This window comes from Hippopotamus amphibius, chromosome 1 (genome assembly GCF_030028045.1).
Source record: "Hippopotamus amphibius kiboko isolate mHipAmp2 chromosome 1, mHipAmp2.hap2, whole genome shotgun sequence".
NCBI classification, from domain to species: Eukaryota; Metazoa; Chordata; class Mammalia; order Artiodactyla; family Hippopotamidae; genus Hippopotamus; species Hippopotamus amphibius.
This window is the reverse complement of record NC_080186.1, coordinates 147,953,318-147,971,677: the sequence shown is the minus strand read 5'-3', so window position 1 is coordinate 147,971,677 and position 18,360 is coordinate 147,953,318. Positions and strand designations below refer to the sequence as shown.

Below are 18,360 nucleotides of genomic sequence, written 5' to 3'. Positions count from 1 at the left end.
TGGAGCAAGGCAGCACAGGCAGATGGAAAAGACTTTATTTAAAGGCAAAATGCCCAAATGGCCCTCTGGCACAGCTAATTTCTATCACTTATTAGCTTATATGTGATCCCCTTAAACTTTCTTTTTTCTTAAGGGGCTGATTTGGATTGATTTGTTGAGAATGGTGTCCATTACCTATTAAGTCATGACAGGTTTCTTTGGTTACATGTAAACTTGTGATAGGTCTGCAGATGAGGAGGTGAAGAGAGTAGTGAAGAAGTCAGCCACAGTCCTTGAAAAAAGAAAAACTGACCATTATTTGAGGCTTGACAATAAGCCCGAAAATGGCCATGCACTAAAACAAGGAGACCTTATAGATATACATTTTCAGTTCCACAATGTTTATGTTTGTTTATTGAGTGTCTTGTTTATGTGACACTTTATTCCTTTCAAAGCACTCTCAAGACTCTTCTTTCAATTAGAGTGTGTATCTCCTTGAAGTCTAACTCATGAATCTGAAAGATTTCTGTGTTAGTTTCCTAGGGCTGCTGTAAGAAATTACCACAAACTGAGTGGCTTAAAACAAATGAAATTTATTCTCCCACAGTTCTGGAGGCCAGAAGTCCAAAATCAAGGTGTCAGCAGGGCTGTACTCCCTCTGGAAGCTGTAGGGGAGTGTCCATTCTTTGCCTCTTCTAGCTTCTGGTTCTGTCTCACTTCACCTTTCCCTCCTTTTTTCTGCTTCAGAACTTTCTCTGCATCTTTCTCATTAAGAAAAATGCAATTACATTTAGGGCTGAACAAGATAATCCAGGGTAAGTTCCTCCTCTCAAGATTCCTAACTTAATTACCTCCTTTTCCACAGAACATAGTATTCACAGATTCTGGGAGTGAGGATGTGGACATATCTTTGGGGCCACTCTTATGCCCACTATATTCTCTATAAAAGAGTCTATTACATCATCTTCAGATCTTTCTTTTCAGAAAGATGCCCTGTTAATCACACCTTTACTTCTGCTACGCCTTTAACCTGGAGTACTCTTTTACGTGGTTTCTGAAACACTCAGCTCAAGTCCCAACTCCTTAAAGCCACCCTGATTACCCCAGCCCTCCTGTTACTAATTCTGACATTTTAATGCCTGTTGTACATTATGGTTAATCCTCTCTCCCTCTAACTGAATTTTAAATCACTTGAGAGCTGGAAATATGTTTTATGTCCCCTTATATCCCCATCACCTAGAATGGTACCTATAATACTCTATCCTTATTAATTGGTCAGTAAGTGGAAGTTGAACTATCAGTCACCCTGAACAGATGCAAGTTGTAGTCTGAAAGATTGCCAGAAATTGAGATTCAGGTTTTTCCACTCCAGTGCCAAGAAGGAATCCTAATGACAAATTAAGTATAGGTACAGATTTCCAGTTTTAAGTAATAGAATAGCTTATGCTGATTATGTAAATTCTTTTAAGTATTCCTTAGGACAGAATGAGGGCTTTAGAAGCTTTATACACCCATGCAATTAGTTACCCACTAGAATATGACTGTTATTACTCTGAATGATACAGTAGTGATATGAAAGTTTTAATGCCGTATTTTCACATGATTATTTACACCAGCGGCTTCCACTAGCTTCTCTGAGGGAAGGTGTTAGATCTGTGAGATAGGAAGTTGAACAGGAATATATTTATAAACTTTTTTATTTATTCTCAGATTCTTTTTAAAAATTGTTCTGCTGATAATTGTGACTTTGTTTTTTATTTGTTCTCATCCCCCTCTGTAGTGGGCAAAATCCCCCAAAGTATATAAGTATAAATAAAAATAAAAATAAGTAAATAAATATGTGCTATTTCATGAAGAAGAAGGGTAACATGGGGGCAGGAAAGAATGAAACTTATTTTAAATAGTTGCTTTGGTGCTCTGCTGGCTTACCCCAAGAGGTTACAGATTGGAGATCACTCTGATGAATCAGGCCTACAGATATGTTTTGTTTGTATGTTATATTGTGTTTAAAAACTTCTTTTTAAATCAGCATTTAAAAACTAGTAGCTTTCTCATAAAAATCAAGGCTTCTAGATTCTGTTATGCATTGCAAGGCATGGCAACAATTTTCTAGAGCAGAAGAGTGTGCCACTCTTTAGATGGGATGTATATTCTTCAATTTTCCTTATTTTTCAACCACGTGTGAAATTTTTGCATAGATACTTATACCCAGCCCTCTTATTTATATTACCTGTCTGGCCCCTGTATTCTCTAATTCATTCTACAAATATGTATGTAGTGCCTGCTATGTGCCAGGCTATTCTAGCAGTAGGAATTTTGTAGTGAACAGAAAACATAGTCGTTGCTCTCATGGAGTGTACAGTCTAGTGAGGGAGGCAAATAATAAGTAAAATACAGAGTATATTAGATAGTGACAACTGCTTAGGAGAAAGTGAAAGCAGAGAATGGGAATAAGAAGTGTGCATACACGAGAGGGAGGTTGCACTTTTAGATAGAAAAGGCCTCATTAAGATAACATTTGCGTAAAGATCTGAAAGAAACCAGGGAGCAAGCCGTCAAACCATGCCAACATCTGAGTGAACAGCATTCTAGACAGATGCAGCATAAGTGCAAAGGCCCTGAGGAGGGAACCTACCTAGTATGGTCAAAAGCAGTGAGAGAGGGGAGAGATCGTAGTAGGAGATGAGGTCAGAAGAAGAAATAGGAGATCATGTAGAGCCTTATGACTCATTGTAAGTACTTTGGTTTTTATTCTGAGTGAGATGGGAAACCATTGGTGGGTTTTCAGTATAAGAGTAATATGATCTGACTTATGTTTATGGGTGGTGGCTCTTCCTGTGTTCTGAACAGGCTAGAGTGGGGATGAGGAGCAAGGATAGAAGCAGAGACCATTGGATATTTCAGGTTAGAGGTTATGGTAGCTTGGATTAGGGTGGTTGAAGGTGGGTGAATGGTTGGATTCTGGCAGTGTATTAATGACAGCTGACAGGACCTGTTGATGAATTGGATGTGGGGTGTGAGAAAGAAGGGTGACACCAGAGTTTATGACCTGAGCAGGTGGAAGGATGGAATTACCAATTTGCTGAAATAGGAGGACCTCCAGAGGAGCAGATTTTGGGAGACTATCAGGAGCTCAGTTTGGGGCTTGTTAAATTTGAGATATCCAGTAAGCGTACAAGTAGAGATGTGAGGAAGCAATTGGATATATGAGTTTTGAGTTCAGAGAAGGCATGCAGATTTGGGAGTCATCAGTGTATGAACAGTAAGTATTTAAAGTCATGAGACTAGTTGACTTCACCATGAGAGTAGATAGAAAGCACAAGAGTCCAAGGATTGATTCCTACCTGAGACAGCCAACATTTTCAGATCAGGGTGAGGAGGCCACATCGAAGGAGACTGGAGAAGTGTCTAGAGAGGTGAGAGGAAAACCCAGAGTGTGTAGTGTCCTGGAATTCAAGGAAAGAAAGTGCCTCAAGGAAGAGCAACTGACCAAATGTGATATTGTGATTTATGAGAAAGAGACCAAAATATATTTCTCATATATATTTTGTCTTTGTCCATGGTTCTGGCTCACAGCTCCTAAAACCTTTGGAATTTCCTGAGCCATGGGGTAGTGGGAACTTCTTTTGTCATCATATTTGCTCTCTTGTCCTCAGTTTATGGCTTCAGAGCCATAAAGTGAAATGGGTGTCTTGCTATTCCTGACAAGCCCCTTTCCACCACAACTGAGTTCATGTTAATGAGGTGAAGTTGGGGAAGCACCTAAGGATGGGGGCTGGTTGCTGGGGGAACCAACCATGAACAGAGGGATGGAACTTTCAGTCCCACCACCTCCCGGTTTCCAGGGAGGGGAGAAGGACTGGAGGTTGAATCAGTTACTAATGGCCAGTGAGTTAGTTAATCCTGCCTATGTAATGAAGCCTCCATAAAAAGCCAGCGGAAGGGTTCAGAGAGCTCCCAAGTTGGGGAACCAGAATGCTTCCATGTGTCACCGTGCTGGGCCCCAAGTTTCATGAAGACAGAAGCTCCTTTGTTTGGGACTTTGCCCATGTAGCTCCTTATTTGGCTTTTGATTCATATCTTTTACTATCTTTTGTAAAAAATCAGTAATCTAGTGAGTAAGTGGTTTCCTGAGTTCTGTGAGCTGCTCTAGCAAATAAATCAAACCCAAGAAGGGCATCATGAGAACCTCTTGATTTATAGCCAGTTGGTCAGAAGCACAGGTAACAACCTGGGCTTGTAATTGGCATCTGAAGTGGAGGGTGGTCTTATGGGACAGAACACTTAATGTGATGCTATTCTCAAGTAGAGAGTGTCAGAATTGAATTTAATTGTAGGACACCCAGCTGGTGTCAGAGCGTTGCTTAGTGGTGGTGTGAGGAACCACCCTCCAACATTGGGTTTGGTAGTCAGATCCCTTTTACCAGAGATACTTAGATCATTTTCAGATGAGGACTGAGAATTGTCCACTGGACTTTACAACACAGATATCTTTGATGAGCTTAATAAAGCGGTTTCAGTGTGATGACTGGAAGAAGATTAAGGGTGAATGAGAGGGCTGGAATTAGAGACAGGGAGTTTAGGTAACTCATTAAAGGAGTTTTGCAGCAGTAACTAGAGGGAGCTAGTTAGGGGACAGTTTGTTTTAAGTTGGGAGATATTAGAGTATATTTGTTTGCTGATGGGAATGTTGCAGTAGAGAGGAAAAATTGATAAGTTAAAGGAGGGAGAAAGAATTGCTGGAGCAGTGCAGTTGAGTAGGTGGGAGGGAATGGGATCTAGGGAGCAAGGGATGAGATTGGTCCTAGTTAGGGCATAGACTTGCATTCGTAGTAGCAAGTGAAGGTAGTAAGTGTGTATGGACGTTTTGATGCCAGTGGGTATATAGATTAGGTGGTGGGAGCTTGTGGAAATTTTGTTTTGATAGTTCAGTTTTTCTCAGTCAATAAGCACAGTTACCAGCTGAGACTGTGGATAAGGGAGGAGATATGGGAGGTTTAACTAGGAAGGAAGAGGTATGAAGTTTGTCTACAGGGGCTAGGAGAGTAAATGGACTAGAGAAATACAGTAGGAATGCCAGGCAGCCTTTAAGGGCCCACTTGGGGTTTATGAATAAGAATGTAAAATTTAGGCATTCAGTCATTCTTGCTTTACAGAGTCAGAAAATCTAACTAACTCTCCACATGGCATGAGAACAGGAACCTTTTGAAACAGAGAGGTCATGCTTCCTGGTCTGCAAAAACTAGCACTGTTGTTTTTGTTTTTGTTTATTTGTTTGTTTTAATGCTGCTTTAGCTAATAGTGACTTCCAGTTGGGAGCAGTTTTGCCTCTCACCTCCCGCCAGGAGACATTTGGCAACATCTGGAGGTGCTGCAAGGTTGTCACAAGGCAAGGGGTGCTGCTGGCTTCTGGTGGGTGAAGGCAAAGGATGCCACTAAGCATCCTTATAATGAAGGCACAGGAGAGCCCTCACAACAAAGAATGACCTGCTTAAAGTGTCAGTAGTGCTGAGGTGGAAAAATTCTGAGCTTATCATGGTCCAAAGTGGGATTTCACTTTTTTGTTTGCTAAATTCTTGTTTTCTTGTTTGATTGTCCTTGACCTTCACAAAGAACTAAAATTATATTGAGTTATGAGAATACACATATCACTTCAGCTTTTTAGTTTAGATTTTAACTGAGGCAAGAGGGAGCATGTTCTTTTATTCAGTCTCAAGTGTGGGATTAATTTAATATTATCTAAAGTAAATTTGGAACAAAGAATTTTTTACCTTGATGCATCTAATAAGATAATTTTCTTAAGAATGAGCCTGAGGCCAGTATTATCTTCCCTTGGGACTTGGGTATACCTTGTGCCAAATTTCAAAATAAACTTTGAGTAACAAAGAGGAAGTATTATTTCTGTCAAGTTGTGACTTTAGAAAGTTTCAGATAGTCTGTCTTATCTGAGTTAACTTTTTAAATTAATTTATTTATTGGCTGTGTTGGGTCTTTGTTGTGGTGCGCTGGCTTCTCATTGCAGTGGCTTCTCTTGTTGCAGAGCACAGGCTGTAGGCACATGGGCTCAATAGTTGTGGCTCACAGGCTCTAGAGTGCAGGCTCAGTAGTTGTGGCACATGGGCTTAGTTGCTGCACGGCATGTGTGGGATCTTTCCGGCCCAAGGCTTGAACCCGTGTCCCCTGCATTGGCAGGTGGATTCTTAACCACTGCGCCACCAAGGAAGTCTCCTGAGTTAACTCTTAATCCTAAAATTTGGCTTGTATCTGCTACTCTTCAATGCCTAATGACTATGGGCAGGATTTGAAAAGTGGTACTTAAACTTAATCCTCAAGTATTGGTAGATAGAAAACACCAGAATAATGAGAGGAAGGAAATTCATATGCTAGTTCTAGCATACTATCCACTTTCTGCTTGAGCTCGGGCAGTCTCAGTGTACTGTGGGAACCTGTGTGTATGTTTTGTGTACCAGTGCTCTGGAGTGGTGGTTCATGCCTACCTTCCTTCACCCAATTTACAGAGATACAGTGAAGCTAAAGGGATTTGGGTTTCCTAGTAAATGAAAGGGTATAGTAAATATAGTGATATTTGAGTTTCAAAATGATAAAAGTTGATCCTGGTTGCCTTTTCAGTTTTTTTGTTTGCTTTAAGATTTTAACTTATAAGCTAGAGCTCTAGGCAGACTTAAAATTTAATATTTGTTGGGAAACAATTTTACAGAAGGAAATGGATTCTAACAATAACCCATGCTATCATTTGTTAATTCTGCCAACTTCGTTTTCTTGAATTTGTTTTCTTTAGTGACTCTTCACAGGGTTTCTTACATAAAATGGTCTCATAAAAGCCTTGTGTTGGGAATTCCCAGGTGGTCCAGTAGTTAGGACTTGGCGCTTTTACTGTTGTGGCCCAGGATCAGTCCCTGGTCGGGGAGATAAGATCCCGCAAACCATGCAGCGTGGCAAAAAAAAAAGCCTTAAATTTTGAATTAATTTTATTTTCAATTGTACCTTATAATCACTTCATTTCCTGCTTTAATTCAGTATTATTCCAATAGCTGGCCAGGAGAGGGCGCTTAAAACTTTTTGATTTAACACACTTCTGAATCAAATACCCCGTTTGGAATAATATTTAATTTGATTACAGTTGTTTAGTATTTGCTTGATAATTCCTTTTTTTGAAGCATTGGAGCCCTGAAAGTATTGTAGGCACTCAGAAAGCTTTGTCAGTATTAATTTATAGTGTGTTTAATTTATTAACCATTGTATTTAATTCACTGAATGTGTATTGAGGATTTGAGGAGTTTAATAAGACACTGCTCTAGACATGGCTAGATATGGGAGATATAGAAGGCATGGGCTTCACCCTCAAGCAGTCTTTCAGACTGTTTAATGTAGTAGTGGTTTTATTGAAGAGATTGGAGCCAAGGCGTTCATATTTCTGTAATCCTGCTGTCAGCCATGAGATTAGAGGAGCATTAAAGTTCAGAGAGACCCTGGAGGTGAAGTACACCAATTCCTCTTCTCACAGATAAAGAAATTGACAAACAGTGCACCCGTGAATTACAACTTCATAGAAACAAATACTCATGATTATAAACATGAGAAGAAGGTTTGAAGTTGTGTAATATGAAGTTTACGGTTCAAAGTGTTTATTTTTTTTTGAGAACAGGAGAGATGAACTGTTCAGAGAGCCTAATTTAAAATTAATACTAGCTACCAGTGTTATCCTGTGCTAGACTTTGTAGGGTGTTGTATGTTAATTATTTATCCACAACCAACAGAATGAAGTAGGTATTGTTCTTCTTATTCTAAAAGTAATAGTATCTAAAATTTATTGAGCCCTGTTATATGTCAGGTTACGTATTTTACTTAAAGTATCTCATTTGAACTCCTTAAGAAGCCTATGAGGGAGACTTCCCTGGTCGTTCAGTGTGTTAAGACTCTGTGCTTCCACTGTAGGGGGTGTGTGTTCAATCCCTGGTTGGGGAACTAAGATCACACGTGCTGTGCAGTGCCGCCAAAAAAAAAAGAAAAAGAAGCCTATGAGGTAATTGCTGTTATTACTCCATTTACTGATGAGAAACCTGAGGCCTAGAAAGTTATGTGACTTCCCCAAGGCCATTCACTTGTAAGGTCAGTTTAGTGGTAAGGAACCCCTTTAGCTTTTGCTTGCCTGGAAAACTCTCTCTCTTCTTCAATTCTGAATGATAACTTTGCCAGGTATTAGTATTCTTGGTTGGAAGTTTTTTTCTTTCAGTGCTTTGAATATTTCATGCAACTCCCTCTGGCATACAAAATTTGTGCTGAGAAATGTGTGAATAGACTTATGAGGGTTCCCTTGTATGTAACAAGACTTTTTGTTTGTTTTGCTGCTTTTAGTATTCTCTTTTTGTCAAACTTTTGAGATTTTATTTATAATGTGTCATGGTGTGGGTCTTTTTGGGTTCATCTTACTTGGAACTTTCTGGGCTTCCTAGATATGGATGTCTGTTTCCTTCCTCAAGTTAGGGAAGTTTTCAGCCATTATTTTTATTTATTTATTTATTTTTTAAGAGGAGTTGTTTTGATGGTAGAGGGATAGTATTTTTATTTATTTATTTACTTATTTATTTATTTTGGCCATGCCACGCAGCATGCAGGATATCAATTCCCTGACCAGGGATCGAACCTGGGCCCTTGGCAGTGAGAGCCCAGAGTCCCAACCACTGGACTACCAGGGAATTCCCCAGCCATTATTTCTTCAAATAAGGTTTCTGCCCTTTTCTTTCTCCTTCTGGAAGCCCTATAATGCAAATGTTAGTCTGTTTGATATTACCCCATAAGTCTCTTAAGCTATAGTCAAGTTTTTTCATTCTTTTTGTTTTTGCTGCTTTGCTTGGGTGAATTCCGCTGCCTTTTCCTCACCTGATTCTTTCTTCTGCTTCACCCAGTCTGCTGTAGAACACCTCTAGTGTATTTTTCAGTTCAGTTGCTATATTCTTCAGCTCTGTGACTTCTGTTTGGTATTTTCTTATATTTTCCATCTCTTTGTTGAAGTTTTCACTGTGTTCATCCATTTGTCTTTATGGTGAGCAGCTTTATGACCATTATTTTGAACTCTTTATCAGGTAAATTACTTATCTCTGTTTCATTAAGATTTTTTCTGATGTTTTATCTTGTTAACTCACTTGGAACATATTCCCCTGTTTCTCCATTTTGCTTAACTCTCTGTGTTGGTTTCTATACAGTAGAAGAAAGGACCACTTCTCCCAGTCTTGAAGGAGTGGCCTCATGTAGGAGATGAAACTTTTCATTTAGCCCTGCCTCAGCTTTTGGTCGTCTCTGAAACTTCTGTGCTTGTCCAAGCAGCCTATTATGTTATTAATAGCTACCAGTAGTTGAGGATGGGCCAAGAATAGACAGTGTCCCAAAGAGGAGGATTTCAGCACCTAGATTCCATCTGAGTGGAAGCTAGACCCTCAGGCAGCAGCTTTATAAGTACGCAAATATATTCAGTTCTAGGGGGCCACAAATGCAAGCCCTGCTGGTCCCCAGAGCCAGGTGATCTGTGCCCTGGGCAGCAGTTGCAAAAATTAGGGTATACTGTCCTGATGAGTGTATAAGCTTCTTTTTTGGGAGATATTGGTAAGCTGGAGCAAGGCAGAGAAAGAGCACCAAGATGGAGTCTACAGCCTGCATTCTTGAGAGCAGCTCCACAGGCCACTAAGTGTGTGCCAGACTTGAGGCCTACCACTCAGTTGAAAGTTCCAGGACAGGCAGAGTGGCCTTCTTCACAGAAAGACTGGGGAGTATGCCTCGGTCTGCTGTCAGTGCAGTCTCCTGAGGATGGTAGCCTGCCAAGAACCATCCCTCCCCAATTGCCACAGTCCCATGAGACCCCAGAACACAAGCCCCTCTGGCCATCAGGGCCAGGTGATCAAGGGGCATCTCCTGGATGTCAGCTGCAGAAACTGCACCAGACATATAGACATGTGTAAAGCTTCCCTCCAGAGACACTGGCGCTTTGGAGCATAGCAGAGGGTGAGTGCAAAGATAGTGTCAACAACCTACAGCCAACGCCCCCCCCCCCCCCCCCCGCCGGACTTTGGAAACAATTATAATCAGCCCCTCGACATGTGTTGTTGAATTAGAAGCCTGTCCCCAGGCCACAGTCATGATGATTAGCTAATAGGCTTCCTTCACAGAAAGACCGCAAACGCAAACGTCTGTTGCCCTCTTGCTGTGCCCTGGGGGGTGACAGCTATTTAAAAATTCTTTTTTCATTGGTTACAGTTCTGGAGGACCCATAAGCGTAAGTCCCACTGGTCACCAGAGCCATGCAATGTAGAAATGTCCCCTGGCAGTCATAAAAATCACGGTGCCGAAGAGGTTTATGAGCTCCTTTCTGGGTGACACCTATTATTACAGGTGACCAGGAATGCATGCTCCCCTGACCTCCAGAGCCAGGCAGTCAAGAGTTCTCTTGACTCTTGGCAGCTGCAAAAATTGGAGTACCAGACACATATAAAGGCTCCCTTCTGGGAGATGCTGGTTCTCTGGAGCACAGGAAAGGGAGAGAGCAAAGATGGCGCCCACCAGTCTCCATCCCTGGAGAGTGTTCCAGCAGCCTCCTAAATATGTGTGTTGAATGAGATGCCTGCCCCTCAGGTTGAAGGTTTGTTTGTTTGTTTTAAATTTAATTTAATTTAGTTTAGGCCATGCCATGTGGTTTGTGGGATCTTAGTTCCCCAACCAGGGATTGAACCCAGGCCCTCAGCAGTGAGAGTGTAGAGTCCTAACCACTGGACTGCTAGGGAAGTGCCTAGACTGAGGTTTTAATGTAAGCAGGTGAGCTTCCTTTACTTTAAGTATGGGCGCAATCAGCTGTTCCTTAGCTGGGTACTGGGGCAGGTGAGTTTCTGAGCGTGACTCTTTGAGAGGTGCTTTTCTGATTGTTTCTGTCATGTGGGCCTGAGGCCATGAGCTCCATTGGTTTTCAAAATTAGATGTTTTGGGGGTTCATCTCTCAAGTGCATGTCTTAAAAGTTGAAGTGCCTGATGTGGGGATTGAACCCTTTGTCTCTCAGGGAGAAGCTCCGGATTTTGAGTTCCCTCCCAGTTGTGGGTTGCTATGCTGGGGGTGGGGTTTATGACAAGATTGTGAGCCAACCTCTCCTACCTGCTTTGATGTTGTTTTCTTGTTGTTTGCTTGATATGTAGTTGTCACTGAGCCAGCCTTTAGGTTTTTTTAGGAGGAAATTGTTCCACATGTAGCTGTAGACTTAGTGCATCTATGGGAGGAGGTAAGTTCAGGAGATTAAACAATATGCTACTGAATAACCAGTGGGTCAAAGAAGAAATCAAAAAATACCTTGTGGAAAATGAAAATGGAAATGTAACATACCAAAATTTATGGGATGCAGCAAAAGCAGTTCTAAGAGGGAAGTTCACAGCAATAAATATCTACCTTAAGAAACAGCCTAAGTCTGTACCTCAAGGAACTTGAAGAACAAATGAAGTCCAAGGTTAGTAGAAGGAAGGGAATAATAAAGGTTAGAGCAGAAATAAATGAACTAGAGACTAAAAAGACAATAGAAAAGATCAATAAAACTAAGAGCTGATTCTTTGAAAGGATAAAAGAAAACCCAAAAACCTGACAAACCTTTAGCTAGACTCAACAAGAAAAAAGAGTGGGAACTCTAATAAATAAAATTGGAGATGAAAGAGATGTGACAGTGATACCACAGAAATAGAAAAGATCTTAAGAGATTACTATGAATAATTATATGCCAACAAATTGAACAACCTAGAAGAAATGGATAAATTCCTGGAAACATACAACCTACTAAGACTGAATCATGGTGAAATAGAAAATCTGAGCACACAGATTTTTTTTTAATGATTTTTAAAAAATGTACAGCTGCCCTTTTTTTTGAAAAAATTTTATTTTATTTACTTATTTAATGGCTGTGTTGGGTCTTTGTTGCTGCACACAGGCTTTCTCTAGTTGCGGCGAGTGGGGGCTTCTCTTGTTGCAGAGCATGGGCTGTAGGCACGCAGGCTTCAGTAGTTATAGCACGGGGGCTCAGTAGTTGTGGCTTGCAGTCTCTAGAGCACAGGCTCAGTAGTTGTGGCACATGGGCTTAGTTGTTCTGCAGCACGTGGGATCTTCCCGGCCCAGGAATTGAACCCATGTCCCCTGCATTGGCAGGCAGATTCTTAACCACTGCGCCACCAGGGAAGCCCTGAGCAGACGGATTACTAGCAAGGAGATTTAATCAGTAATCAAAAACCTTCCAACAAACAAAAGTCCAGGACCCGATGGTTTCCCTGGGAATTCTACCAAACATTCAAAGAAGAATTAAAGTCAGTCTTTCTCAAACTCTCCCAAAAGATAGAAGAGGGCCGAATTCTTCCAAACACATTTTATGAGGCCAGAATTATCCTGATACGAAAACCAGACAAGGGTGCCACACACACAAAATTATAGTCCAATATCCCCAATGAGCACAGATGCAAAATCCTCAACAAATTCTTAGCAAACTGAATTCGCCAATACATTAAAAGGATCAAGTGGGATTTATTCCAAAAATGTAAGGATGGATCAACACCAGTCAGTGCAATTCACCATGTTAACAAAATGAAGGATAAAAATCATGTGATCATCTCAATATTGATGTGCATGAAAAGCATTTGACAAAATTCAACATCCATTTTTGATAAAAACTCTCAACAAAGCAGGTGTTGCATGAACATACCTCAACATAATAAAGGCCATATACGACAAGTCCACAACTAACATCATGCTCAGTGGTGAAAAGCTGAAAACTTTTCCTCTAAGTTCAGGAACAAGACAAGCATGCCCACTCTCTCCGCTTTTATTCAGCATGGTATTGGAAGTTCTAGCTGCAGAAATTAGATAAGAAGAAATGAAAGTTATCCAAACTGGAAAGGAAGAAGTAAAACTATAATTGTTTGCAGATAATATGATAAGAAAACCCCAAAGACTCCAAAAAGCTATTAAAACTAATAAATTCAGTAAAAGTTGCAGGATACAAAATCAATACACAAAAATCTGTTGTTTCTTTATACTAATAATGAACTATCAGAAGGAAAATTTAATCAAATAACCCACTTACAGTTGCATCAAAAAGAATAGAATACCTAGAAATAAACTTAACCAAGGAGATGAAAGACTTGTATATTGAAAACTACAAGACATTAATGAAAGAAACTGAAGAGGATAGAAATAAATGCAAAGATATTTTGTATTCATGGATTGGAAGACTAAATATTGCTAAAATGACCAAACCACTCAAATCTACACATTCAGTGCAATGCCTATCAAAATGTCAATGGCATTTTTCACAGAAATGGAATAAACAGTCTTAAAAGTTGTATTGAATCTCCAAAGACCCCAATAGCCAAAGCAATCTTAAAGAAAAACAAAGCTGGAGGCATCATGCTACCTGATTTCAAACTATGTTACAAAGCTATAGTAATTTAAAAAGTATGATATTGGTATAAAAACACATAGATCAATGGAACAGAATAGAGAGCCCAGAAATAATCCCACACATATGTTGTAAATTAACTTATGACAAAGGAGCAAGAATACACAATGGGGAAAGGATAGTCTCTTTAATAGATGGTATTTGGAAAATTGGATAGCCACGTGCAAAAGAGTGAAATTGGATCCTATCCTACATCATACTCCAAAATTAACTCAAAATGGGTTAAAGACTTGAATGTAAGACCTGAAACCATAAAACTCCTAGAAGAAAGCAGGCAGTAAGCTCCTTGACATAGGTCTTAGCAATGATTTTTTGAATCTGACACCAACAGCAAAAGCAAAAATAAACAAGTAGGACCTAATTAAACTAAAACACTTCTGCACAGCACAGGAAGCCATCAAGAAAATGACAAGGCAGCCTACTGAATGGGAGAAAGTAATTGTAAGTCATATATCTGATAAAGGGCTAATGTTCAAAAGATGCAACAAACTCATACAACTAAATAGCAAAACCCCCCAAACAATGAAATTAAAAAATGAGAAGATCTGAATAGCTATTTTTTCAAGGAAGACATGCCAATGATCAACAGGTACATGAAAAGATACTCCATATCATTAAATCATTAGAGAAATGCAAATCCAGACCACAGTGACATACCAGCTCACACCTGTTAGAATGGCTGTTATTAAAAAAATAGGAAGTAAGAAATGTTGGCAAGAATGTGCAGAAAAGGGAAGCCTTGTGGACTGTAGGTGGGACTGTAAGTTGGTGCAGCCACTGTGGAAAACAGTATCGAGGTTCCTCAAAAAATTAAAAATGAACTACCACATAGTCCAGCAATTCCATTTCTGAAGAAAACAAAAACTAATTTGGAAGGATATATACACACTCGTGTCCATTGCTGCATTACAATGGCCAGGGTATGGAAACAACTTAAGTGTCCATCAGTTGATCAGTAGATAAAGAAATTGTGATATATGTAAATATACAAGGGTGAGTCAAAAATTATCCACACTCTGGTTATATTAAAACTTCTGTTGGCTGCACTGTCTTATCAGCGCTTTCCATTCAAGGCTACTGTCTCCCCAGTCACTGCTGTGCAGGTGTGAACATGTTACATCGGTTCATTTGTAACTGTGGTGCAAGCAAAAATGAATGCCCCACTTGTGATCTGCACGAAAGAAGAGCAGCGTGCAGTGATTCGTTTTTTGTGGTCTGAGGGTGTATGTACCTGGTGCCGTTATTTATCGAAGACTCTGTGTGCAGTATGCAGAAAGTGTTTTGTCGTGAAGAAGTGTGTATGAATGGATAGAGATGCTTACTGAAGAGCTGGAGCCTAAACTTCAGATTTAACGCAGAGGACTGGTATCCAAGGGTGTTGTGATCTTGCGTGACAATGCACGTCTGCACACTTCTGCCCACACTGTTGACACTCTGCCAAAACTTTGTTTTGAGGTGTTAAAGCATCCTCCCTGTAGTCCTGATCTTACTTCATCAGACTTTCACCTGTTTGATCCTCTGAAAGCAGCCCTACGAGGACGAATATTGACTTCTGATTAAGAAGTGAAGACAGTGGTGCATTTGTGGCTCGCGGCTCAGCCTAAATCATTTTTTAATGAGGGAATACGGAAGGTTGTTGACAGATGGTCAAAGTGTATTGAAAAGCAAGAAGATTATGTTGAAAAATGATGTATTTGTCTTTTCTAAAAGTTAAAGTAAATTCTACAGCCAAAGTGTGGATAATTTTTGTCTCACCCTTGTGTATACACACACACACACACACACACAGAGGAATATTAATCAGCTATAAAAAAGAATGAAATCTTGCCATTTGTGACAACAAGGATGGACCTTGAGGGTATTATGCTAAGTGAAGTAAGTCAGGCAGAGAAAGACTAATACCGTTTGATTTCTCTTATACGTGGAATCTAAAAAACAAAACAAAACAAAAACAAACCAGGCTCATAGATACAGAGAGCAGATTGGTGGTTGCAACAGGCAGTGGGTTGGAGGTGGGAGAAATGGGTGAATTGGCTTTTTTTGTTTGTTTTTTAGTTTAAATACACTGAATAAAAAATTTTTTTCTAAAGTCCACACATTGACATTTTTCTTAATTCTAGTAATCTGTAGTTTCTTTATTCAGCTCTTTCCTCGTAATGTATTTGTTGAAGAAAATGGGCTATTTGTCTTGTAGTTTTGTACAGCTTGAATTTTGCTGAGTGCATCTCCTTTGTGTTGTTTAACAGGTTTCCCTGTCTCTGTATTTTAGGTTTGTTTTTGCAGAAAGACTACTTCATAGGTTGTGGGTGGTGTGTGTTTACATCAGGAGGCGAATGGAACCACTTTTATGCATTAATTTCTTAGGGGATTACAAAATGATATTACTTGTTTTGGTTATTCAACAAAGTTAAGGAATTCCACAGATCGTGTTGGAGATCCCCTGTGTCTTTAAATCTGTTTTAGGACTGAGATAACTTATAGTATAGAATCAATAGTCATTGGCCACCATGAAAAGGAATAAAATTTTGCCATTTGCAACAGTGTGGTTGGATTTGGGTTGGTATTATGCTTAGTGAAATAGGTCAGACTGAGAAAGATAAATACTATGTGATATCACTTATATGTGGAATCTAAAATGTAAAACAAACTAGTGACTATAACAGAGAAACAGATTCAGAGGTATAGAGAACAAATTGATGGTTACCAGTGGGAAGAGGGAAGCAGGGAGGGGCAAAGCCGGTAGGAGGCAAAGAGGTACAAACTACTATGTATAAAATAAATAAGCTACAAGGATATATTGTGCAACACAGGGAATATAGCCAAAATTTTATAATATCTATAAATGGAATGTAACCGTTAAAAATTGTGACTCACTGTGTTGTACAGCTGAAACTTACATAATGTTGTACACCAACTGTACCTCAATCAAAAATATATATAATGGGGAATTCTCTAAAAAATAAATATTTATTGCCCAGTCAGGATAAGATATCTTGCGTTAATATGTTTATTATTGACTTATATGAGTTACTGACTTTTCACTCTTCTTAGCCTTCAGTAAACTACTAGCTCTTTGTGGTATTTTATGTAATAGCGATTCTTTGTTAACAAATATGTTTAGAATGTTTCCACTTGTGACCCTTAACTAATTTCTATCAAAATGGAGCTGATGTGGTTCAGAAGATAGATATGCTTTGGAAAAGATTCTAAGTTGCTTTACAGGCTTTGTTGCTTTACAGGCTTTTTTCATCTCACATCATTTTACCCCAATCACATATCCACACAAGTGCTGCTCTTGAAATATCTCGAAAATGGGAGAAGAAGAATAAAATTGTTTATCCTCCACAACTGCCTGGAGAACCTCGGAGACCAGCTGTAAGTTTGTGGGTAGAGCTAATCTCTTGATTTTGATAAAGCACTTTTACTCTTATGTGGCTAGCAGTGATTTATTATTCCATGTTAAGAAAAGAAAAAAATTATATAGCAATTTGCTTGATCCTTTAATTGATACAGAAAATGTTCTAGATTTATGTTTTTGCTTTACTTCTTTGTTTGCCTTGACTTAACCTCCTGGATGGGACCTTAACTCTAAAACTGAGCCAATAGCTTGAGACATTTTGACTGATTTTTTACTCCAAAAGCCTTGATAATGGAACATGAGGGGTTGGCAAGAATGGCTTAAGCTGTTGGCCAGTATTTAAATCATATGTATAATTTTCCAACCTTTTATATTTGAGTGTAGACACACTTGGTGGTGAGTTTTCTTTCTTCTTCTTCTTCTTTTTTTTTTTTTTTTTTGTAATTCACAAACCTTTGAACCTAAGATTTGAATTTAATCATTGGATTCCTTCCAGAGATACCTTGTTCCTTCCAGACTCTAACTTATCTTTAGCTGCTCAGAATCCTTTTGCTCTCTCCAAACTGCTAGAGATTGCTCTAGTCTGATATAAAAGACTAATTTCTAGCTTAATGTGAATTTTCTGTGGGATACATACACATCTGTTAAAAAGTTTAAGTAAGTAATAATAACATAAACAAGATGGGAACATTTGAATCCTTAAGAAAATGAGCTATGATTAAGTACTTTAAAAATAGAGTTACTGTGTTAGTTATAAAAAATTCAGTTTAGCAAACATCTTTTCAGGTCCTTTGGGATTTAAGGCAACTGGATAATCAATATAATCTAATGTCATTTACTTAGTTTTTATATGAACTTGACAGCATGTATTTTATTAAAATTCAGTTGCTATCTAGATATTAGTCTGAGTTAGTACAGTTTTATGTTTTTTGTTTGTTTTTTCACATTTAGAGGAGTTAATTTATTGATTTAAAGACCTCCCACCTGATTGAGAACTGAGGAGAAAAAGAGATGTTAATAGTTTAAACAAATAACTTTTTAAAAACTTTCACATTTTATTATGCCATCAGAACTTAAAAGTTTGATTTGTCACAGAATCTGTGCTATTAAGCATTGACTTCATTTTGTAATTAAACAAAATTTACAAAACGTTACACACGTATACAAATAGCATAAATAAAATATTTTCTATAATTGATGAGCTTTACTTCTTAGTTGAGCTCTTTGGACTTGGATATTAATTGGAAATAAAGAAATCATAATAGTATTTGTCAGGTCCAGAATCGCGAAAGCAAAATTTTGTGTTTTATAGTACCAGTCTTTTTGGATATTAAAACAAATATACTTCGGGATACATCCTAAATAGCAGACTTCAGATAGTTAACAGTAAATCATCTACTTAACTCTAGCAAATGAAGAACAATGTCAGTTAAATCGTTTGTTATATATTGTAATTTTTTTTAATGGAAAGCAATATATATTTTTTTTACAGCAAATGACATTTTTTTTTGTTTTTTTTCTGACATACAATAA

General features: G+C 38.8%; 1 protein-coding gene across 3 annotated transcripts in view; it reads left to right on the top strand.

The window, feature by feature from the left end:
• MRPL22 (mitochondrial ribosomal protein L22) overlaps window positions 1–18,360 on the top strand; it is a 39,339-nt gene that overhangs the window by 7,261 nt on the left and 13,718 nt on the right. Inside the window, exon 3 of one of the 3 annotated variants that reach the window (XM_057730176.1) lies at window positions 16,709–16,844. The exons of 1 other annotated variant lie outside the window; for it this stretch is intronic. In XM_057730176.1, coding sequence (XP_057586159.1) covers window positions 16,709–16,844 — 136 coding nt within the window. Of the gene's footprint in view, window positions 1–16,691; window positions 16,845–18,360 lie in introns of all 3 variants that reach the window. One more of the 3 variants, XM_057730185.1, reaches the window with a different exon arrangement.